General features: G+C 44.4%; 1 protein-coding gene across 2 annotated transcripts in view; it reads left to right on the top strand.

Annotated features, from left to right (window-relative positions):
* EEPD1 (endonuclease/exonuclease/phosphatase family domain containing 1) overlaps window positions 1-24,399 on the top strand; it is a 127,144-nt gene that overhangs the window by 65,676 nt on the left and 37,069 nt on the right. For both annotated transcript variants that reach the window (XM_025291172.3, XM_025291173.3), the window contains exon 3: window positions 19,026-19,077. In XM_025291172.3, coding sequence (XP_025146957.2) covers window positions 19,026-19,077 — 52 coding nt within the window. The remainder of the gene's footprint in view (window positions 1-19,025; window positions 19,078-24,399) is intronic.

Below are 24,399 nucleotides of genomic sequence, written 5' to 3'. Positions count from 1 at the left end.
CAGGAGCCAGCAACAAAACAACTCCAAGAGCAGGGATGTCTGTTTTCTTACTGCCTGCTTTCTGGAAGAATTTTTGAAGTTGTCAACTCAAAACCTGCTTTGGAATTCCCTGAGGTTGGAGAATTGGGCTGATAAGAGAGGCCCCTGTCTTGCAGAGGCTTCTTCCCTGTTGTGTGGTCAGCAGTTTTTGCTGGGATTCCGAGCAGCTTTCCTGGCCTGACTCTGAGTTTCCCCCAGCCAGTTAGGGGAGTGGGGGTGGGGAAGGGGAACCTCCTGGGCCTCCCTGAATTCACTATTTTAAATTGAAGACAGTGAAGGACCCCCGGGGTTACAGACTAGAGGATAAGGTTTCACACCAAGCAGCTGGAATTCATAGCCGCGATGTCCGGGACCTGTAGCTTTGAAAACTTGGTGAGATGCTGTTTCTTAACAAAACCCAGCCTCAGCCCACTGGCCTCTATCCTCGCCAGGACTTGGCACCATTCTGGGTCACCAAGCTCCTGCTGCACCTTGGGATTCCCCAGAGATGAAAGCTAGGCAGCCCTGATTACTGCTGTTACTTTCAAGAGGCTTGACTTAGCTGCAGCTTACAGTATGGACACTCAGCAGCAAATGTTAATTGCTGGAGGCATAGATGGATTTTTCCCTCTTTGTAACTCAGAGGGACAGATATCCAAACACTAGCCAGATCCCCACACATTTGAAGGTGACCCCACAAACCAGGGGTTGAGATTTCCCAGATAACCAAGGCTCTCAGCCAAGAGTAAGTGCCCATTTGCCCCTGCAGTGGGGTGCCTACTGGCATTCTAAAAGCCTGTGGACACGATGTTTTGGAGGCCTTTGCTGCCTGGGATTTGTGTTCAGTCTGTCCTGTGTTGAGCACAGTGTCATGGGTAGATTCTGAGGAGCTGGAACCTACCCTGTCCCATGTTGGGACTATTCATGGGAGGGAGACGAGAGCAGGTAAGTCCCTCCACTGTCCCTGGGAGCTCCCTTTCCCCTCCTGGAAGAACTTTGGGCTTCCCTGCAGAGCACAGACTTGTGTCCAGTCTAAATGCTTTCTCATTTTGCACACTTGTAAAGGTAAATCTTCCTCTGCTGCCAAAATCACAGGAAAGATGGGAGCACTTGGCTCTGGTTCTAGTTTATTCATAAAATTTTGAGAAAACGATTACATCCAAATACTATTTTTTGTCTCTCCATGAGTGGGCTTTAGTCCTACTTTTTTCCCACCAGTGGGCCTCTATATAAAATATTGGGGGCAAAATATTGAAAATAATTATTTATCAAGAGTATTTGGAAATCTAAAATTCCTGTACCCCCTGCTCTAGTGTCTCCAGAGAAAATTATCCAGTTAACAAAGGAGAGGAAGGAGATAGTTCCAGAACTTCAGTTAAGTGACTGAGGTCTGAGTGTTCATCGTACAGGGGTGCTAAAGCTCTCTTGGGCCTTCCAGTGTCACTCATCGGTGCTGAAAGACATTTCCCAGGACTGACACCCCGCCCCCTGTCATTCACTAGTTCTGATCAAAGAAGAGTTGAAAAGGGCCAATAAAATGGTGGTCAAACAAATGTAAACTTGAGTAGCATAATAGCACCTTTCCCACCTATTGGATTAGGGAGGATCTGCAGAAATTACCCAGGACAGGGGAGTGGGTTGTAGAACTACTGGTAGAAGTCTAAATCTGCCAAGCAATTTTGCAAACTTATTTAAAATCTTAAAAATGCACATAGCCCTTGACCTCCTAGAAGTTTTTTGTTTGAAACAAAGTTATTCAGAAAGTAGTATGTTCCAAGTTTTTCACCAAAACGATAATTAGAACAGTAAAAAATTAGAAACAGCCTTGATGTCCAACAAGAATTATTATAGCATATATCTATATTTATATCTGTATCTATATGTATATCTTTATTACAGTTACATCAGACAGTACTTAATAACATGTAGTCATATCAATTAATAAAAATGACAATAACATAACTTAACAGTTTAAAAATAATAGAAATAACATTATGCTTCCAATTTTATAAACTATATGTTTTCACTTTTTTTTATGTCTAAAAGGATTTATATCAAAATGTTAATGGTAATTCCTAGGTTGCAGAATTATGGTTAGCATTTCCTTTCTCTCTCTTTCCTTTGTATTTTCTAAATTTTCTGCAATAAATATGGGCTTAGTAAATTATTTCTTTTAAAAAATAAAGAAAGGATTCCTATGAAATATGCCCTCATAATTGCTGCTTTAAACAACTTCGCGCCCAGAGCATCTAACTGGCTGGTTTGCATTAGAAGAAGAAATAAACGTTCGCTTTTTACTGATTAATGGGGAAGGAGGCAGTTGCCTCTGACAAAACGCAGAGGTGAATTTCATCTGGCCTAAAAGGAAGAGAAGCCTTTGGTAAGAGGTGAAAGTTCAGCACTGAAAGCCAGATGAAGAATTTTGGCTGGAGCATTAAGCTGGAATCACAGACCCTATATTGTGTTAGATAACTTTCAGATTTCCAGTGTGTTTTGAAAGTGGAAATTTTTTTCTCTTGCACATTCAGTTAATGGCTCTTACTCTCTCCCAGAAAAATGAAACAAGAAACTAAACTCTTGAGACAGTGGCAGTGACCGTTGAAAGCAGCAGTAGTTAGTTCCTAAGGGTTGGGTGATGGGCTGGAGGGGCCAAGAGCAGAGCCAGGCTCATTTCCTTGTGAAGAACAGCTGGAGGGATCATGTATACTGAGAACTGTGTGAAAATACCACTCTTCTTGGCTGAAAATATATGATCAAATGTAAAGTTGGGCTTTAGAAATATTCATTTCATGGTAGCCTGACAGGCTTAGGCTGGAAACATTAGATGGTTGAAGAGGAGAAGGTGAGGGTGAATGGTGATTTCATCCAGGGTAGAAAGGGCTAACAAAAGCGTCAGACAAAGCCCCAGACAAAGGCCCTGAAGGAGAAGCATTAATCAGGTCTGCAGTGGCGTTGGAGGCTGGGGTTTCACGCTGGGACCTGGGGTCTGCAGGGAATGGGTCAATTGAAAGTGAGAGGAAGAATTATTTTGAGGCCAGCCTTTGTGTGAAATATCAGAAATCAAATCATTGGACTGTAGCGTTATTTTCAAATGTATCAATAATATTAATATATATATGCATATATGAATTGGTAGATGGTTAGGACAAATATATGAGAACAAATATATGAGAAAAGAAATATGGTAAAATGCTAACAGTTGTGAAATGCAGATGGTAGGTGTGTGGGTGTTCACTGCACAGTTCTATAAACTTCACTGAAGATTTGGGAAAAAAATACATAATTAAAATATTGGGATAAAAAAGAGCAACTAGATGGCAAAACCTAAACTCATGACATTTACAGAAAAGATAGGTAACATGGAATCCCAGAGGAATCCCCAAATACAAAAACCTGGGATCTAAAAGAGCCCCAAACCCTTAGTTATTGACCCAGGAGTTGGCCAGCACACATTTAAAATGTGTGTGTATATGTGCATTACCTCCATACTCACAGGATTTGGTACACAGAGAAAGATGAAAATGTTGGAAGGAAGCCTAATGAATGGAAAGGGAAGATAGGAAAACGTGACAAGATCACCCCGGAGACACCTCGCATGGTTCTGAACCAGCTGCTAAGAGAAGACCACAGGAAAGTGGAAGTGCAGAGGGAACAGGCTCAGCTACAGCCCGCCTTTTGCCAGATGAGGCCACGCAGGATGGGGATACAGTCCCCACTGTAGATATTTGATCTGGTGCATTTGATCTGGTTGGTTCATATATCACACCCCCGAGCCCACTGCCACCATGAAAGCCAAGGAATAAACAAAAAGGGTTCAGGAAAAGCAGTTGGGGGAAGGTGGTGAAAAGGGTTTCTTCATCCAGGAAAAACTATCTTCAAATGATATTTGCCGTGTTTTCTGATTGTATTAGCCAGATGTCTCCTTGTGTAAACATGTGTTGAAAAAAATTGAAGGGGAGCCTCAGGTTCCAAGAAGTCCTCAATTCACTTGGATCAGGGAGATGAATGGTAACAACTTGAAAGCCTCCTTGACTTAGGGATGAGTGGACCTACATTATCATAACCACTTGGATTAAGAATGATCAATAAGAACCTCATCCAAGGTCTAAGGCTTCATCTCTGAACAGTTAAATATGACACTGGGGAGAAAGTTTAGGATGAAATCAGGAGGTACTAGTTAGGGCCCTGAGCTGAGTTTGAATGACCACTTTGCTTTTGAATAGTGAGAGTAAAGATTTTGTTTTGTTCATTGCTCTGTCTCTGGTGCCCAGAGTCATGCCTGGCATGTAGTGAGTGCTCAGTAAATATTTGTCAAATGAATTAAAAAAAAAAAAAAAAAAGTGAGTCCTTTTAAGGCATATGGACCTGGGCTCAAGTCTCTGTTTCTAGCTCTTGTGTGGACCTTACAGAAGCCAACTAATCACTTTGAAGCTGCAAAATAGGAGTAGAAATTCCTGCCTCTTCAGTTGAGAATAAAATATCCCAAAGCCAGGAGTAAGAAAAACTAATTTTGTAGTATCCAAATCAAAGAGCCACCCCTGAGCACTCCTTAGTTTTGGGATCTGCAGTTTCTCACCACTGTGCCGTTGAGGAGAAATTCTGAGGTATGAGTGAAACAGAAGAATAAAGCCTTAGCAGAGAGCCTGACATCGGGAAAACACTCAATTAAAAGCATCTTCCTTCTTGCCTTCATTGGTTCTGTCCACATTTCAGTCTACTCCTGTGTCTTGTCTTCCAAACTTCCCAGGGATAAAACCGCCCAGTCTACTGTAGTTTTCTCTCCTGCCGTTAAACCATGCCGTTAACTTCCTAATGGGCTTTCTTGTGGGGCCTCAGACCTTAGATTAGGCCAAATGTTTTAACCTTTTTAGAAAGTGGCATGAAGTAGATAATTTGCTGCTGCAGAAGAGAAGTGTAGGTTGGAAAAGCCTTTCTCAGTCTCCACCAGGAGCCCCCCTCCCCTCCACTGTCCACCGTTAGCCCTGCTCATCTTCAGCCATTTTCCGTTAAAGTCAGTTGCCTTTGGCAATTCCCGTGGTTTGTGCTTGAGGTGATTTCCAGGGGGCACTGGCCCGATTCCACACAGAGGGGCTTTCTGAGAGCCAGGATCTGGGATGCCTGCCAAGTACTCAAGAGCCTAGAGGCCTGAAGCGCCTGAAGCTTGACTGAACCTGCCCTCAGGAAAACTGCTTCTCTTGGGGGAACTTCTCCACATGTGGAGGATCCAGAGCCCTGCAGTTTGAGGGGGAGCCTGTCTTCCCATCTGCTGAACAATCCAGTTGCTAAAAATAGAAGACCAGACATCATCTTGCCCTTCAGAGATGCTATCTCTGGAAGCATTTGGCTGTTGCCGAAACCATCGTCCTGTTCATCAGAAAGACACAGGCTCCAACCTGGTTCCAGGTGCCCTGTGGCTTGCAGCTCCTCCTGATTTCTCCCTGATATACCCATGATGACACAGAAAAATAACAAAACTCCCAAGTCAGCAAAAAACCAGGGACTGACAAATGCCAGGATCTTGGAAGCATCAACTGATGATGTCGAGAAGACAGAGCTGGGCCATGGGGCTCTGTCTAGGATGTAGTTGATGACGTGAAGATTCATGGAAAGGAGCCCTCAACCCCCTCACCCCAAGAAACATCAGAAAGTACTTTATACCTTCTCTTTTGTTTAGTTCCTGATTCATGTACTTGAAGTAAATTCTAACTGGTTGCCCTCCCCGCTCCACACACACACTTTATTTTTCCTCCTCTCAGCTGCAGGCCTCAGATGTGGTCTTTTGTAAATTCATCTCTCTTTCTCTTTATTACTCCCTGTATCCAAGTAGAGAAAGAAACCATGGGAAGAAAACCAGATGGGGAATAGGGGAAACTGGCAGGGTTTCAGTGCATTCTAGTAAGTATGTTTCCCCAAAGCAAAGTGCTGTAAGGAGGGTGTCCTGGGACCTGTGCATGCGGGAAAATAGAAAGCTTTCTGTCTTGAGTTAAGTCTCAGGGAAGGAAATGAACTTTGTTAGAGCAAGGGTTCTGAATCACTGGAAGCCATGTCTTTGCCCTGTCCTCTCCCACAGCGGGTACAGAAAGATCCATTCTTTATGCAGGTGGGCAGAAAATGAAATCATTGCCAGTCTACTCATAACATCTGTTGAACTTTCATCACTGGTCTGGACAAACTTTTCCTTATTCAAGGATGAATGAAGACAAAAAAAGAGCTTCTCTGGTGGCTCAGGGGTGAAGAATCCACCTGCCAATGCAAGCAATGCAGGAGACACAGGTTCGATTTCTGGTTCAGGAAGATCCCCAGGAGGAGGAAATGGCAACCTCCACTCTAGTATTCTTTTTTCTTTTTTATTTGACATGAGACTGTTCTTGCCTGGAAGATCCCATGGACAGAGTAGCCTGGCGGCCTACAGTCCATGGGATCACAAAAATCAGACACAACTGAACAACTGAGCACGCACGCAAAGATAAAAAAGACTGTGGGGAAAAGTCCTCCAGGATAAGGTAAAGGCAATAGCTTCTAAAGACCCAGAAGCAGGTCTGTTTTTGGAAAAATCACCTACAGCAGGCTGCAGAAGAGCATTTGGGGGAAATGTGTAGCATTCGCAGTATCTACAAAAAGATATGGCCTCCCTGGGGTAGGAGCAGAAAAATGTAAGGCAAAGATGGGTTGATACGAAAAGGCAACAAAAAGGAAAAAAAAGATACAGATTAAATGAAGAAAGGTTTTGAGGAAACAAAAATCCAGCTGCAGAACTAAGATCCAAATTTGCAGGAGTATTAACAGAAGAGTATTAATATGTGAGAGGCTGAAGAATGGCCCCCCCCCCAAAGATGCCCATATCTTAATCTGGAAATCTGTGAACACTAAATGCAAAAACCGACTTTGCCAATGTGTTTAAGGTGAGGATCTTGAGAGATGGAGAGGTTATCCCGGATTATCCACATAGGTGCTAAATGCAGTCACAAGTGTTCTTTTGAAAGATAGGCCGAGAGAAATTTGATGATAGAAGAGAAGGCAGTGTGACCATGGAGGCAGAGATTGGGACCATGTGACCACAAGCCAAGGAATGTCAGCTGCCACCAGAAGCTGGAAGAGGCAGAGAACAAATTCTCCCCTGGAGCCTCCTGAGGCAGTACAGCTGTTCTGACAACTTCATTTGGCCTGGTGACACTGATCTTAGCCTTCAGGCCTCCAGAACTGTAAGAGAATAAATGTCTTTGTGGCAAGTCACCAAGCTTGTGATAATTTGCTAGGGCAGTCAGGGAAAGCTAATACAAATGCTATGGAATATCAAATCAGTGATGTGGGTGAAGGAAAAAGAAACTTGAGAAACTATTCTGGAAAATAGAAGATGAGAACAAGAGTCAAGGTTTAGATACAGAATATGGAACTGACAGCCCACATTTGGCTTATTGGTATTGGTCATTATTGGGGTTAGTGCCCTGGACAAACCTAGACAGCATATTAAAAAGCAGAGACATTACTTTGCCGTCAAAGATCCGTACTGGTTTTTCCAGTAGTCATATATGAATGTGAGAGTTGGACCATAAAGAAAGCTGAGCACCGAAGAATTGATACTTTTGAACTGTGGTGTTGGAGAAGACTCTTGAGAGTCCCTTGGACTGCAAGGAGATCCAACCAGTCCATCCTAAAGGAAATCAGTCCTGAATATTCATTGGAAGGACTGATGCTGAAGCTGAAACTCCAATAGTTTTGCCACCTGATGCGAAGAACTGACTCATTGGAAAAGACCCCGATGCAGGGAAGGATTGAAGGTGGGAGGAGAAGGGGACGACAGAGGATGAGATGGTTGGATGGCATCACTGACTCAATGGACATGAGTTTGAGTAAGCTCCAGGAGTTGGTGATGGACAGGGAAGCCTGGTGTGCTGCAGTCCATAAGGTCAGACTGAGTGACTGAACTGAACTGATCAGATACTTCCCTGAGCCAATGAGAGACTGTGTATAAATGTAAAGAGCTCACTAACCACATTCTAAACAAACTCAAGTGAAAGAGGCCCATATGTGGGCATACCCTGGGGCACATACAGAGTACAAAAATAAAGGGGAAGAAGAAAACACATTTCATAAGTGCCCAAATAGAAGAATCATAAAAATCAAGATGACTTTAGATCTGTTCTCTATATTGAACCTGTCAGATTAGAATACCAGGGAGTTTTGTTTTTTTAAGTTTGTATATATTCACACCTATCTGGGTTGGGAATCTGAAAGAGTAAAAGCTCTTCTGCTTATCAAGTAAGTTTGCGAACCATCTATAAAGTTTTTTTTGGGGGGGGGAGGGGGGGAGGAGGTTATATTGTAGCCCAGCTACTTTATACTTACTGAAGTGTCTTCTGTGTGTGAAGCCCATCAGAAGGACATTCTCAGACATGCAAGGGCTTAGGAAAATAAACATGTTCCTATCTTTTAAATTTTAAAGATATATTGCAGAAGCTGAAGTGGTAAGGAAGAATAGAGCTCAAGAATAGGTCACATAGGCACTGTAATCAGTAAACCTACAGAACAGTTTAAATTATTATTTTAAGTCTGGTTATCCAGCAAATACAAATGTCAGAAATTGTTCCTAAGATAAACTGTAGAATGGAAAGTCAACAGTGTGCCTGTGTTCTGGGTCTAAAGCCTAGAGTGTTGTTAACAGAGATAAACGAGGGAAGAGGAGGTAAAGGTTTGTTGTGTTATTTATCTGAAATAGGTTAGTACCCAAAAAAAGTTATTTCCTGTATTATTTTAACCTTTAGAGAATTGTTAATGGCTAAAGAAAGATTCTGAATAGTATTGGTACCAGTAATTGCCATTTACTTTGGTAAAAGGAGATTTTTACCAGGTTTTTACCTTTTACTAGTAAAAGGGGGTTTATTCTGAGCTAAGCAGCATGCTAAAGGCTCTACCTTCATTGTCTCTGCTCACAGCCAAGCTGTGGTTGCCAGGTCCTTTCCCTCCCACCCACTGTCCTTAAGGTTCCTAAGGTCCTGCACCAGTAGGTGGTGCTGCTTGAACCCAGGCTGGCTGATCCCAGAGCTCTTCTCTGTCCCTGTGCTAATATGAAAAACTTACAGGTAAATCCTGGAAGATTCAAAACCAACTGGAACTTCTCCAACACTGGAAACAGAAAAACAAGACTCATCATAAAGTAGACCAAAAAGAGCATCAATATATTTTTAAAAGCAGAAAAGACACAGGGTACTTTCTTTAACCACAATGTACTAGAATTATAGAAAACACAAAATTATAAAATTTACAACCCAAATACTCAGAGATTAAAAAAAAAAAAGCATAATCCAAACACTATGGAGTCCATAAGAGACCAAAGCAGACTAGACAGAAAGTAACAAGAAGACTCCATAACCGGATTTGAAACAAGGACAAATATTTACCTGTAGAAAAATTCATGGCTTTATATACAAGAAATCATCTAGATCACTGAATATTTAACTCAAGAAGGCAAATAGAGAAACTAAAGAAAACAATGGAAGTCAGAGAAAGAAATCAATAAAGATAAATGTTGACCTTAATTAATTAGAAAAAGATGTTAGGCTTGATAAATCCTGCTGCTGATTTTCTCAGAAGACCAACAAAATAGACTGATTTCTCAGAAATCCAATTTTTTTAATTGAGAAAAAAATATCTATACACATTAACGAGGAAGGGGGTCTGACCACGGAATCAGAAGTTGTTTTTAAGTTAAAAATGATTACTAGTGCAATTCCGGGATCAAAATTTGAAAATCTGAAGGGATTAGACAGTCTTCGAAGAAATGGAACTTACTGTAATTGATACAAGCAGTTGAAAACCTGAATAGAACAAAAACCACAGGAAGATCATCAGAGAAGTTTCCTGCCCAGTGTTTTGCAGACTAGTTCTTGCAAACTTGCCAAGAAGAGTTACCCAAGCTAAATTCCACGTAGACTGTTCTAGTCCTGATGTGCTGATTCAGCATGTGGCTTTGGAGGGGAAGGATGGGATGCAAGCTTGTTTGGCTGTGATGGGGTTGAAAGGTCCCATGTGAGAAGAACCCCTCCTTCCCTGGGAGCTGGTCTTCTCTTCCCAAGTCCGTGCCCACTTGCATCCAGAGGCTGATGACCACTATGTTCTCAACCCTCAGCCAGTGGTGGGAAATAATAAAGCATTAGGGAAAATGAGTCTGAACCTAACACCCACGGCAACTTCTAGAATTTGGTGATCGAAAGAGGGCACTCTTCCTTACTTTGTTCAGGGGAAGATAATGGGGAACTTTCCTTGAAAGGGAAGTGTTCAGACAACTGGATTGATATGCTTTCTGAATTTGACTTTTGTGAAGTTTCATAAGTGCCCCCCGCACCCCCCCCCCCATCCTACATGGGACACATGAGTAGAGAGCAGCCAGTTCCCGGGACCAATGGCCCTGCTTACAGTTCTGCCCTTCTCTCCATCCTCTCCTCCTGCCACTCCTGTTCCTTGCTGGAAGGCTGCCTGTCTCCACCCCACTAGTTTATTCTGCTGTGGCCAAGACTCTGGCTTCCTGCTGAAGGTGTGCACGGAAACCCTGCTGTCCTCAGTGGCCTGGCTGCCAGGCCTGGGGACAGTTTGGGCTCCTGCACTGGCACAGAACTTGCATTCCCAGGAATTGCCCTCGCCTTCCCCTTTTTCCTGCAGAAGAAGTTGTGGAAATATGGTATTACCCGAAAGCAAAACAAAACCACCCTGGCATTGTTTAGGACTCTTTTGACATTTAGTGTATTAGTCGTTCAGTCATGTCTGACTCTTTGTGAACCCAGAAGGCTCCTCTATCCATGGAACTCTCCAGGCAAGAATACTGGAGTGAGTAGCCATTCTCTTCTCCAGGGGATCTTCCTGACCCAGGGATTGAACCAGGGTCTCCTGTATTGCAGGCAGATTCTTTACCATCTGAGCCACCAGGGAAGCCCCTTTCTGACCTTTACGATTCCCTCAAATTGTACAAATGGTGATTATGCTCTGAAAGAAAAGCTGAGCCCTGTAGAGGATACCATTGGTGGAGAGGGATGATGATACCGCAGGGGTGGGGTGGTGAAAGCAAGAGAGAAGGAGGGAGAGAAGGGAAGAAGCCCTGAGAGGCATCATGTCTGTACTTTATATATATATATTTAGATGGCTCAGATGATAAAGAATCTGCCTGCAATGCAGGAGACCTGAGTTTGATCCCTGGGTCCGGAAGATCCTCTGGAGAATGACATGGAAACCCAGTCCAGTATTCTTGCCTGGAGAATTCCATGGACAGAGGAGCCTAGTGGGCTACAGTCCACGGGTTGCAAAAAGTCAGACATGACTGAGCATCTATCACTTTTTCCCCCATATTTATATTTATATATAATTATAAAACTAAGATCATGGCATCTGATCCCATCACTTCATGGCAAATAGATGGGGAAACAGTGGAAACAGTGACAGACTTTCTTTTTCTGGGCTCCAAAATCACTGCAGATGGTGACTGCAGCCATGAAGTTAAAAGATGCTTGCTCCTTGGAAGAAAAGTTATTACCAACCTAGGCAGCATATTAAAAAGCAGAGACATTACTTTGCCAACAAAAGTCCGTCTAGTCAAAGCTATGGTTTTTCCAGTGGTCATGTATGGATGTGAGAGTTGGACTATAAAGAAAGCTGAGCACTGAAGAATTGATGCTTTTGAACTGTGGTGTTGGAGAAGACTCTTGAGAGTCCCTTGGACAGAAAGGAGATCCAACCAGTCCATTCTAAAGGAAATCAGTCCTTAATATTCATTGGAAGGACTGATGCTGAAGCCGAAACTCCAATACTTTGGGCACCTGATGTGAAGAACTGACTCATTTGAAAAGACCCTGATGCAGGGAAATATTGAAGGTGGGAGAAGGGGATGACAGTGGATGAGACGGTTGGATGGCATCACTGACTCAATGGACATGAGTTTGAGTAAGCTCCAGGAGTTGGTGATGGGCAGGGAGGCCTAGCATGCTGCAGTCCATGGGGTCGCAAAGAGTCAGACACAGCTGAGCGACTGAACTGAACTGATATTTATTTATTATAATAATAATTATGTGCACTTAATATGGTGAGGAATTCTTGGCTTACCTTCTGCCCCTGAGGCAAATTCTGCTGGGGACCTACCACCCTACCTCTTCTACCTGGAATTTAATCTCACTGTTTCCTGTTCTTCACCTCCCATCCATCCATCCATTCCTCACTGTGAAACCTGGTGCCTCTACCACTTCCTGAAAGCTCTCTCTTCCAGAACACCAGCCCCAGCTTCCCTGGCTTCCTCAGAATCAGAGCCAGCACCCCCCCAACTTTGTGTGACGCGCTCTCCTCTTGGCTCTTGGGCCTCGTGCTCTGGGTTTTCCTTAACCTTCCTGGCAGTTCCTTCTCTGTCCCCACAACAGGCCCTGCTCCTCTGCCTGCCTCTTGTGTGGTGATGGTCCTCGGGCTCTGTCCCTCTGCACAGCCCCCTGGGTGACCTGACTCCTCAGTCACTGCCCTCATGTGCCTGGTGTCCACTGCAGAGCCCGGAACTCACGGAGGGATGGTCAGCTGCTGTTCATACCCCACTGAGAGTTCCCACAGGCCCCAGTGTCAGTGTGTCCAGGACCTGACTCACTGTCTTCAGGCCACGTAGCTGGCCCTTCCAGCCCCCACTTTCACAGGCTGGGAGCCGAGGGGATGTTTCTCTCCCACACCCCCCACGGCTGCTGCTTCATCAGGTTCTGCCAGCTGCTGATCAGTTTGGAAATAGCCCAGTGCCTTTTCCCCACACCAGCCTCCGTCATCTCTTCCTAGGACCTATCTCAGGTTTCGCTACCTCCAGTCTTGTCCTCCATCCCATTCCACCCCCAGGGGTTCTGCACATCAGAGCCATTTTATACATTTACCGGGCATGTTCTGTGTCCTGGGTTCTCTGCCACACCACAGCTCTAGATCATCTGGCCTCTCCTTGCCCCCCAAGTACAGGCCAAGCTCCTTAATGTGGCTTAACAAACCCTCTCAGAGGCCTGGCCCTGCTTGTTTCTGCAGAAGAATCTTTCAGCACTTGTGCTACACCCCAGACACCCCATGTTCCCTGGCCATTCTGCAGTCCCTGTGGGAGCTGTGCCTGGCCTCCCACCTTGTGCTATTCCTGCCACCCCACCTCTCTGCCTTGCAAGCCCGAAAGCGTCGGCCTAGGAGTCACTTCCCAGGAAGCCTCCCTGCTGTGTGTTATTAAGTTCTTCCAAAGAGCTTCACAGCAGCCGAGTTTGCCTCTAGAGAGCGCTCTTCACCTGGTTGATGCACTTACCTGGTTCCTCCATTAAACTTAGAAGTTTGAAGGCAAAGGCTACGTTGTATCATTGTACATCATTGTTTCCTCTGCATCCAGGAGTGCCTGGTACATAATACTTACCCCTTAAATACTTTATCTGGGCAGTGAATGCTGACTCCATTGTATTACAGCCTTTCTGCATTTATTGAAACCTACTGTATCTCATGCACTAAGCTATGGCACTTAATAAATGCAGTGGAAACTCAAAGTGTCAGAATCCTCAGAGAAAGCTGGCTAGAGTGAATTCTTGACTCTGGTGCCATGTGGGTTGTAATCTGTTCTGGAAGCGAGAGTTTCTGTATGGTTGGGAGTTTATTCTTTTAAGTGCTTTTGTGCACCCACATAGTTACCTGTTATCTGCCTTTACAGGGTCATTGAGGTTCATTCCGCCTGCCACCCTGAGCAACAGGGAGCCCTCCGTCTTCTCTTTAACTTTGCTTCTTCTTTTCCTTGCTGTCAGTGTCTACCTGACTCGTTCCCCTTCACCGCTTCAAATTCCATTACAGCCCTCGCTGTGCCAGCCACTAATGAGCTCTAAAGACATCTGCCCTAGAGTGCTTCACTTCCTTGTCGCTTACTTAGCAAACGTTAATTGCATGCATTCTAGGTCCTTCTAAGTGTTGCCCATCTTGACTTCACAACTTGGCCTTGAAATGGCCTTTTTTCCAAATAAATCACGGCTGTCAGCTGCTTTTGTGTGACTTGCCTCTCTTCTCAAAGTCAAGTGTGAAAAAGAAACTGAAGCTTCCATCTGACGGGAGCTCTGCTGTTTTCACAGGATGCTGACCCAGCACCAGGTCACCCCACAGACATGCCCTGTTTAGTCCGGCTCTGCTGGTCCATGTTGGAACCTGGAGAGCCTCAGAGAGACATGCCTCCCATAGCTTGTGCCCCAGCAGCATCCTAGCTCCTTTGAGGTCAGAAACAATAACGCATTCATCTTTGCTTTCCTGGTGCCAGTGTATGTTAGTGGAATTAATAAAAGAATGGAAAGAGGGAAGGAAAGAGAGAGACATGGTGAGAGGGAGGGAGAGAAGAGGGGCAAAACTGAAATTGAGAGATGAGATTCCTTCCAGGGTAAGAAGTTAGAGGTGTCAGATGGAGGATTTGGTAAACAGGTTCATTGCTTCCTCGTGTGTGTGAAATTTCCTCCCAGGGAGTATCTGATGTGCCGGAAGAATCTGATACCATAAACACTGAAACGAATACTCCAAACCTGGAGAGTTTCCAATAAGGTAAGAACTAACAGTAGGAGAGTTATGTAATGGGAAAAATCTTGAAACTCCCGAAGGTTACAACTCTAAGAAGGAAAAAACCTGAGCTTTCTGAAGAAATCCACTGTTATGAGGAGCTGGAGCAGTAACTTCTGATTAACATGTATTGTTTCCATTATGAACCTCAAACCATCTAGATTTGAGTGTCCTGTTATCTTTTCTCCATCTGCCCCTAAAGCAAGCTCATTTGTGTTGCTGGGTTTTAATAGTGTGAAAAGGTCTTTATTTTTTTCTGCTTCCATTCAACACGCAAAACCTATTTGGTATTAATTTTAGAGCAGAAGCTAAATTGGTTTCATCTCACATGCCAGCTTCACTGGATTGGCTGTGGCTTACTGGAGTGTTCTGAAGCTGTATGTAAGCTAACGGGGGGAAGTTCCATGCAAAGAGGTGAGGAGAGTTGGAGAGTGTGCATGCCAAGTATTGGCTATCCCTGTTCAAGAGGAAAGTAACCTGGTGAATAGCATCCTTCAGATTTTGACTCTGAAAAGAGTCAACAGAAATTGTTTTAATTTCGTCTTTATTCAAAGCCTGAGACTGTTGGTCTTCAGATCATGTTCTACAGTCTTTTGAATATAGTATCTTTGTGAATAGGGAGAAAAAGAGAGTTGAGTTTATTAACAGTGTTTAAATCTTTTTCTCTAACCTGTTGATATCTGATAGTAAATTGGACTTCATGACTGTAGAGAAGGGCAAGAACATGAGACTGTTTTAGAAGTTCCTCCAATATAAGTATTTTCCAGTGGTTATTTCAGAAGCAGTTTAAGCTTCTGAAACTTGAGTTACAGCTGGACTCTCCTTAGCCTGTAACTTGTGTTACATGTTGATAACATGGAATCTAGAGGTGTGCATTGGGAATTAGAGTGTACACCTGATCTGCCTTTTGCGAAATCTATATGCAGGTCAGGAAGCAACAGTTAGAACTGGACATGGAACAACAGACTGGTTCCAAATAGGAAAAGGAGTACGTCAAGGCTGTATATTGTCACCCTGCTTATTTAACTTATATGCAGAGTACATCATGAGAAACGCTGGACTGGAAGAAACACAAGCTGGAGTCAAGATTGCTGGGAGAAATATCAATAACCTCAGATATGCAGATGACACCACCCTTATGGCAGAAAGTGAAGAGGAACTCAAAAGCCTCTTGATGAAAGTGAAAGTGGAGAGGGAAAAAGTTGGCTTAAAGCTCAACATTCAGAAAACGAAGACATTGGCATCTGGTCCCATCACTTCATGGGAAATAGATGGGAAACAGTGGAAACCCTGTCAGACTTTATTTCTGGGGGCTCCAAAATCACTGCAGATGGTGATTGCAGTCATGAAATTAAAAGACGCTTACTCCTTGGAAGGAAAGTTATGACCAACCTAGATAGCATATTCAAAAGCAGAGACATTACTTTGCCAACAAAGGTTCGTCTAGTCAAAGCTATGGTTTTTCCAGTGGTCATGTATGGATATGAGAGTTGGACTGTGAAGAAGGCTGAGCACTGAAGAATTGATGCTTTTGAACTGTGGTGTTGGAGAAGACTCTTGAGTCCCTTGGACTGCAAGGAGATCCAGCCAGTCCATTCTGAAGGAGATCAGCCCTGGGATTTCTTTGGAAGGAATGATGCTAAAGCTGAAACTCCAGTACTTTGGCCACCTCATGCAAAGAGTTGACTCAATGGAAAAGACTCTGATGCTGGGAGGGATTGGGGGCAGGAGGAGAAGGGGACGGCAGAGGATGAGATGGCTGGATGGCATCACCGACTCGATGGACGTGAGTCAGAGTGAACTCCGGGAGTTGGTGATGGACAGGGAGGCCTGGCATGCTGCGATTCATGGGGTCCGCAAAGAGTCGGACATGACTGAGCGACTGAACTGAACTGAACTGAACTGAGGAGTGACTGGTAGCTTTGACCTGCCACCAGACAGAGCAGGCATTTCTACAAATGTGTGTAGCGCTGTCCACCCTGAGGAAAACACGAAACACACACAGTCATCTCATTGGAGGGTTTCCTTTTCAGACAGAGAAACTAAAGCTTGACCAGTGATTTTAGCTATCCATACCAGGAGCAACTTGGTCTGTAAGCCCCTGGGCCCTCATAGGCAGCCAGTAAATAAATATTCCTGGGTGTCCTTCATGTCAGTTATAGACACCACAGATGTAATGAGAAGACCCTTGAGCCCCTGGCCTCAAAGAGCTTCCCTGCTCTTGAGAGGAAACAGACAAAAGCAACCTGACAAATAAATGCTTTAGGCTTCCCAGATGGCTCAGTGGTAAAATCCTGCCTGCCAATGCAGGAGACTCGGGTTGGATCGCTGAGTCAGGAAGATCCCCTTGAGGAGGAAGTGGCAACCTGCTCCAGTATTCTTGCCTGAGAAATCCCTTGTACAGAGGAATCCTGGTGGGCTACAACCCATGGGGTCGCAAAAGAGTCAGACATGACTTAGTGACTAAACAACAACAACCAGTAAGTACACATAAAAAAAAAAAAAATCCAAGGTGACCAGGAATGCTGCTTGGAGAAGTTAACATTTGAACTTAGCCTGGGATGATGTAATTAGATGTAACTGGTGTTGTCAAGGTCTTGGGGAAGACCTTTCCATGCCAGAGAACAGCAAAAGCAAACATGTCCAATAGATGAAGGAAACTCAGTGACTGGAGCAGAGGGAATGCACAGGGTCTTGTCCATTAGCCCTGATGTCTGCTAAATCGGTGGTGGTGGTGGTGGTGGTTTCTTGTAGGCCTTTAACACTTTTATTGCACTTGCTGAACTGCTTTTAGGTAAACCTAGTCATTTGGTTGGGCAGTGCCTGCCTGTCTGTATAGGGAGATTTTTAAGAATTCTGTAGGTTGAGGTGAAACTTGTTACGGGCATAACTACCTTTGAGGGAGGTGTGTGGTACAGGCGGGGCCCATTTCTGCTCTGGAGAGCTTGTGCAGGTTGGTAGGGGTGCAGTGACCAGTGACCACAAGCAGATTAGCTGGGCGGGGAGGGAGCAGAACGACACCATGGAGAGCTGACCTGCCCCCTGAACAGTCTCACCAAGCTCCCACTTCCTCCTGAGTGCTGGGCCGTCCTGCCCTGACTGCCTGCTCATTGTGTCCCCAGACACTTCAAAAGCAACTTGTCACAGAAGGGACCTGCTCCCACACATCTGAACTCCCTCATCTCAGCTGCTGGCTGAAGTCTGGGCTCTGGCCCCTAAGCTGGAAACTGGCGAGTTGTATACACTCCAAGCCCTTTCTCTCCTCCGTGGTGCCTCTGTCCCTGGTTGCCTTTCTCCCCAGGCCCCTCCCCTGGCAACGCTAACCTGGTCCCTCCTAGAGGAAGCCGCCTCTGCCCTCGGCGGGCTGGGCTCCTCTCGGCTCCCCAGCCAGTCCACTTGGCACCCTGCTGGTCCTTTCCCTCAGCGTGGCCTCCAGGAGGCTGTGAACTCCTTGTGGGCAAGGAGCAGGTCATAGGCATCAGGTGCTCTTGGCTTCCTGCACCCAGTAGGGCTCCATCCATATGCAGTAACAAATGAGCGGGTGAGCAGGCTGTCTTCATAAGGAGTGATTTTAGTTATTTGTTCTCATCAGAGGGACATCAAGGGAAGATTAGTGCTGAACATGGGTAACTGTTTTCTTCTTTATATTCCTCTGAATTTATTGAAGTTGCTTACATAAGCAACTATCAATTGCCTTTAGAAATTTTTGTGGGGAAATGTATGCAACATAAAATTTACTATTTCAGCCATTAATAAGTGTACATTTCACTGACAATAAGCATACTCACTTTGTGTGCAACCGTCGCCAGCATCTCCAGAACATTTTCCCAGACAGAAACTCCATACCCAATAAGTAATAACTCCCCATTCCCGCCTCCCCCAGCCCTTGGCAACCACCACTCTACTTTCAGTCTCTTTGGGTGTGACACGTCTAGGGACTTCACGTAAGAAGAATCATACAGTATTTGTCCTTTTGAGTCTGGCTTATTTCACTGAGCATGGTGTCTTCAAGTTTCCTCTATGTTGTAGCAAGTGCCAGAACTTCCTTCTCTTAAGGCTAAATAATATTTTATCATATGTATGCACTGTATTTTGTTTATCCATTTATCCAATGATGCACATTGAAGTTGTTCTCACCTTTTGGCTGCTGTGAATCATGTTACTGTGAACGTGGGCGTGCAAATATCTGAGTCCCTGTTTTCAACTCTTGTGGGTATATGCCAAGAAGTGGAATTGCTGGATTCTATGGTAAAATCATTTTTACAATTCAGAAACATTTCAGATAGTTCTGAAATGGTCATTTCAGCTCAAACCAAAGGTCACCTTCAGACTGGGGGTGGTGTAGAAATGCAGGCTGAAATTTCAGACCTTTGTTTTCATGACTTGTCTCATGTTTGGTGACGTGAAGTGTTTTGTTTTCAAGTGTGGTTTTACTTTTTTTCTTACAGCATCAAGCTGCTAGCTGTGCAAGAACTACTTGACAGAGAGGCCCTGGAAAAGGTAAATATTTTATTCCTCCTACCCCAGATTCATAAACTTAGAGCAGAGTGCCACACACAGGAAAAACTCCACTTTCTACTGCCAGAGACAGCACTTGCTGCAAAGTTGGTCTGTTGTTTTGTATTCATCACAGTCGGTGAACCGTGCGGATTTGTAATCAGAATGCCCCCATATTGCTCATAGGCCATTAACGCTCGCAAACTCTCCCTGGCTTGGCGTTTTCAGAGTTGAGTAAAAGCAGAGGCTCACTTTGCCGTGGGCCAGGCTCTGGAGCAGGCTTTCTGTGCCTGGAAACACCACACACCCGATGCTGCCGGCGGGCCAGATTCTGTCCTTCCCCCCATCTCTGCTTGTGTGTGTTCTTGTCCGAGCTTGTGGATGCCAAAATTAAGGCAGCGAGGTGAGGGAACTTGCTCTAATTAGGAAAATTAGCTAAGTGGCAGAGTAAGGATTTGAGGCCCATAGTTTTATTTCTACAACCAGTGTTTTTTCTGTTGAATAGTCAAATTCATGAGTCTGGGCTCCTTTGGGGGCTACTTCTGCGGTTTGGGAAACCCCGTCCCACACATGCCCTGGAAGGAGCTGTCAGCGTGTCTTAGTTCTCCACGTTCAAGCCAAGCACTCAGCGGGGGACCTTTTGCCAGTCATGGGTTCAGTCTGTGTGCTGGGTGGCCCAGGTGCCACCCCGGGGGCCTCCCACGCAGTTCCCTGGGTGGCTCAGGACTCTTACCGAGAGTGTGGCCACGGTTATTAATTAGACTCTCTAAGGGTAATGTAGAAGAAAATGGTTAGCGAGATAAGCACCCAAATGATATTATTCATATAATTTAAAATATTTTGATTAGTGGTCAGTCTGCTGGTTGTCACTAAAGCAAATAAAGTCTTTAAGCACCAGGCAGGGAGGTATCTATCTGAACTCTGGCTCTGAATTTCACATCCCTCGAGCCTTATTTGTATTACAGATGGAACAAGGGTGGTGCTGCCTGCCTGACCTCAGACAGATGACATGAGAACCAAATGAGTTAGTGCAGCGGAAGGGCTTCCTAAGTGCCAAAGTTATCAACTCATTAATTCTTAACTACTCCTATCAATTCTTAATCCAGCCATTAAAACATACTAGATGTACATGAAGATTCTTTGTATATTCTTGAAACTTTTAAAAAGTTACCCCTCCAGAAACAATTTTCTTCTCAGTATTCACTACAGGTATTTGTTTATTCTTCAATTAAAAAAAAAATTAGACAAAACTGGTAAACGCATGGCAACCATGTGCTAAGGTGCATCAGCACAATAGAAACACAGGCACCAAAAATATCTATAGCTCTTTAGAGTTGTGTTAATGCCCTTTGTGGAGAGGCCACACAGCCAAGCCGGTGTGGGATACTAACAGCTTGTAGAGTCCAACAGAAAGGGAGCTTATAGGGTGGGGTTTGGAGAGCTGGGCCCAGAGCCACCTCGTCCTTCTTAAGTGGGTTGCCTTGAGTTATCCACCTTCTCTGTGGTTTACTTTCCCGGTCTGTAAAGTGGGACTCTTTGTAACCCAAAATTCACAGAAGATTTGAGAAGATCAAGGAGACAGCCTATGTAAAGGACTTAACTCCATACCTGGTGCTCAGTGGTCCTGCAGAGTCAGCTACTGCCCGTGTTGTTTTCCCTTCCTCTTCCTCCTCCCTCACTCCCTCTTTCTCACCACATTTGATGATGGTTTTCTACTGTTCCCCTATCTCCACAAATGAGCAGTAGAAAGACCAATAAGACAGTTTAAATATGCACAGGGGCCAGCTAGGAGCCAAGGTCACTGAGTTTCCTTCTTCCCTCTCTCATTTGTGTGTTCATTCATTCGCTCACACTGCAGGCTTTTGTTGAGCTTTCAATATGCAGGGCAAGTAGCAAACATTTCTAGAAAAGTCCAGAAGTGATCAGTAGACTTGAGCTTGGCAGCCAGTTGTATTGAGTGACACATGGCTTATACCTGGCCTAGTGCTATTTTTTGCAATAAGATCGGTTCAGTTCATGTTAGAATAAGATACATTCCCTAAAGAGCCTTATGAATTACAGATTCTCACCTACCCAGACAAATTAAAGAATTACCAAGGAAAGTTCTCAGTAAACTATAGCAATAGCTTTGCTACTCAGAGTGTGGTCTGCAGACCGACAGTATTGTAAGCATGTTAGAAATGCAGAATCTCAGGCCCCATTGCCTGATTCAGTTTGCATTCTGACAAAACCCCAGGTGGTTCATGTGTACCAAAGTCCAAGAAGTTCTCCTGAGGAGTATCAGTTACTATCATGATCACTGCTGTTGACTAGTCCAGTTTCATAGAGAACCTCTGAGGTGTCAGCTTTTTGCCTTAGTGGGCAATCAGGCTTGCTTTCTTGCATCAAAAGAGAAGTAAAACATTAGAAGTCTATTTGTAAGCACTCAGTTTTTATCTCTAGTTTGCCTGCTTTTTCCTTTCATTGAAAAAATAGGCTTAGTTAATTTAATAAGTGGAGCCAGCAAGAATGACCTCAGACACAACATCCTACCAACCTCACACCTCTTTAACTGTCTTTGCAGTTGGGCTTCATGTGGCAACCTGCTTTAGGGTTTTGCAATTACTGAACTCCTTAGATCCCACCACAATGGGGCTGGTCCCTTCCAGACAGTCCCAACAGTGGGGACTTACACATGCTTTTCACTTATAAGATTTTCAGGCTTTTCTGAAGGAGTCATTTCCCTCACAGCTATTTGTAGGTTAAATTTCACCTGCAAAATATTTAAATTATGTAAAACATAAAAGGCTACAAACCAGCAGCAGCAGGTCTATAGCTGCTGCTACAGCTACAAGAATAAGACTTTTAGTGCTTTTTCTTGCTAATGTTAGACAGTGTTGTGATCTTAGCATTTTAGTTCAAAACTAGCAGCCATTTGTCTGATTTGTACTTTCCCTGACTTTAGGTGGAAAGCTTGTCCATTTTAGGAAGTGCCAAGGCTTTGTGGGTTTCTACAGAGCACAGAGGAGCTGTGGGAAAACTGTTGTAGGAGAGTGGGGGTCCCCTTCCAGCCCCGGCTCAGTTTAGCCATTAGACCTGGCAGACTGCCTTCCTCAGAGGCCTGGCCTCTTTCCTTATCCACGTAACAGCTTTCTGTTCCTTCTGTGGATCTTTCCTCTAAAAGTTAAAAGACTTGGGTTTCACAGATGATCCTTGATCACGTTGTGAAAAGAGGAAAATTCTCCTTTTCATGCTCTGTTAATTCTTTCTTTGTTCCTTGATCCAGTGATTCTTACTGGTTTTAGGGGCTTCTATGTTGCATCTGAATGGAGAGGAGAGTGGTGAACACCTGCCCAGTGACTGCCGTATGTAGATCAGCAGGTTCCCAGTTTTTACCTCTTCAAACACTTTGTCTTAATTCAAGTGTCATCGTTTGGGATGGAGACTGGGAACATCTGGGAGGTCAAGTCTCTGAATTTCTCTTCTCCGTCAACATTGCACAAAGCCATTTCCCAGACAAGTGAAAGTTATTTGTCATTTATTTAAAAAATAAGTTATAGACCATACAATTAATAATTGTTTCTTGTTCTAAAGATCTGTTAGAACTTTGGGAAGTGTTAGTTGCTCAGTTGTGTCTGACTCTTTGCAACCCCATGGACTGCAGCATGCCAGGCTCCTCTGTCCGTGGGACTTCCCAGGCAAGAATATTGGAGTGGGTTGCCATTTCTTTCTCCAGGGAGTCTTCCTGACCCAGGGATCAAACTCGTGTCTTCTACATTGGCAGGCAGATTCTTTATCATTTGAGCTAAGTGTCAGGATATGTGACCTTTCTTTGAAAAAGTGTTCGGGTTTTTTTTTTTTTTTTTTTTTTTTTTGTCAAATATCCATTAGGTGCCAAGAGCAAGGACTTGCTCTGAAACAGATGTAGGTCTTCCCACCTTCTCTGTTTTCTGTGCTTTAAGAGCAGGATGCTTTTGTTTTTCTGAACTTAAGTCACACAGACTTGTTTCCCAGGCTTTATAGACAGGTCCCATCTAACGCCTTTAAACGTGGCATTGCATGAAAGGAAACAAAAATATTGGTACAGCTTGATTTAGTAAGATCACTTTTCAATGACCCTTTCAAACAGCTTCCTGCAAAGCTGCAAACAATACTTTGGCCGTTCCCTCCAGCTGGAGGTCACCCTCTCCCTGGAAGGGCCAGAGGGCAGGGTACCAGCTGACCCTAACCGAGACCCAAGTCTGCCTGAAGAGCTGTCTGTGAGAGCCAGGTCTCCTGGGAGTTCAGGATGCCCAACTCATAGTCATCGCCTGTCCTACCCCACCTCGGCCCCCACCCTGTTTGCAAAATTGTCTAGGACAAAATGCCTGCCAGTTTCCATGCCTGCTGCTACGGCTAGACATGTTTCCTAGAATCTCCATTGTGAAGTCCCACTCTTAGTCCAGTTTTCCTGCAGGTAGAGCAGATGATCTCTGTGGCCTCTTGTGCTTTCCATGTGAGATGAAGCATGTACATATCACCAACAAGTCTCAGACTAGAAAAATTGAACTTGGTGTTTGCACACGGTGGCGAAGCAGGGGCTTTTCCAACTGAACCCTAGTGGTCAGTAATGTTGGAATTAGAAGTTAGTAGCTTCCTGCATGGAACTCTGCTCAATGTTATGTGGCAGCCTGAATGGGAGGGGATTTAGGGGGAGAATGGATACATGTATATGTATGGCTAAGTCCCCGTCACTGTTCACCTGAAACTATCACAACATTGTTAATTGGCTGTACCCCAAATCAAAATTTAAAAAAAAATTTTTTAAAGTAGTTAGTAGCTTCCTGGAGATTTTCAGAAGGAAATAAGAGGTAAATGATATCACATAGATTTGTATGAATAAACTAAGGATGCCAAGTGCTTGTATCTCTAATTGATGGTGGTGTGTTATAAACATACACTCATGCACATGTGTGTGCTTAGTCGCTCAGTCATGTCCGACTCTCTACTGACTGCATGGACTGTAGCCTTCCAGGCTCCTCTATCCATGGGGATTCTCCAGGCAAGAATACTGGAGTGGCTTTCCATGCCCTCCTCCAGGGGATCTTTCCAACCCAGGGATCAAACCCAGGTCTCCCACATTGCAGGCACATATATAAGCTCTAACTCTGTTATTATGCTGTTTTGGAGTGTTTTTCTCTGTGATTCAGACTTCCTGTTAATTTAGTTTGTGTGGCAGTTGAGTGCTTGTGCTGTACCTAAATCACACTACATGCCAAGGGAGATAAAATTATAAAAATACACTTGAATGGCACATATGGAATCCCAGAATGTCAGAGCTGAGGGAGACTGTTTAATCCACTGAGT

The sequence above is a fragment of the Bubalus bubalis genome, chromosome 8, assembly GCF_019923935.1.
Source record: "Bubalus bubalis isolate 160015118507 breed Murrah chromosome 8, NDDB_SH_1, whole genome shotgun sequence".
Lineage (NCBI taxonomy): Eukaryota > Metazoa > Chordata > Mammalia > Artiodactyla > Bovidae > Bubalus > Bubalus bubalis.
Note: the sequence above shows the minus strand (reverse complement) of the source record. Positions and strands in the feature narration are given on the sequence as shown.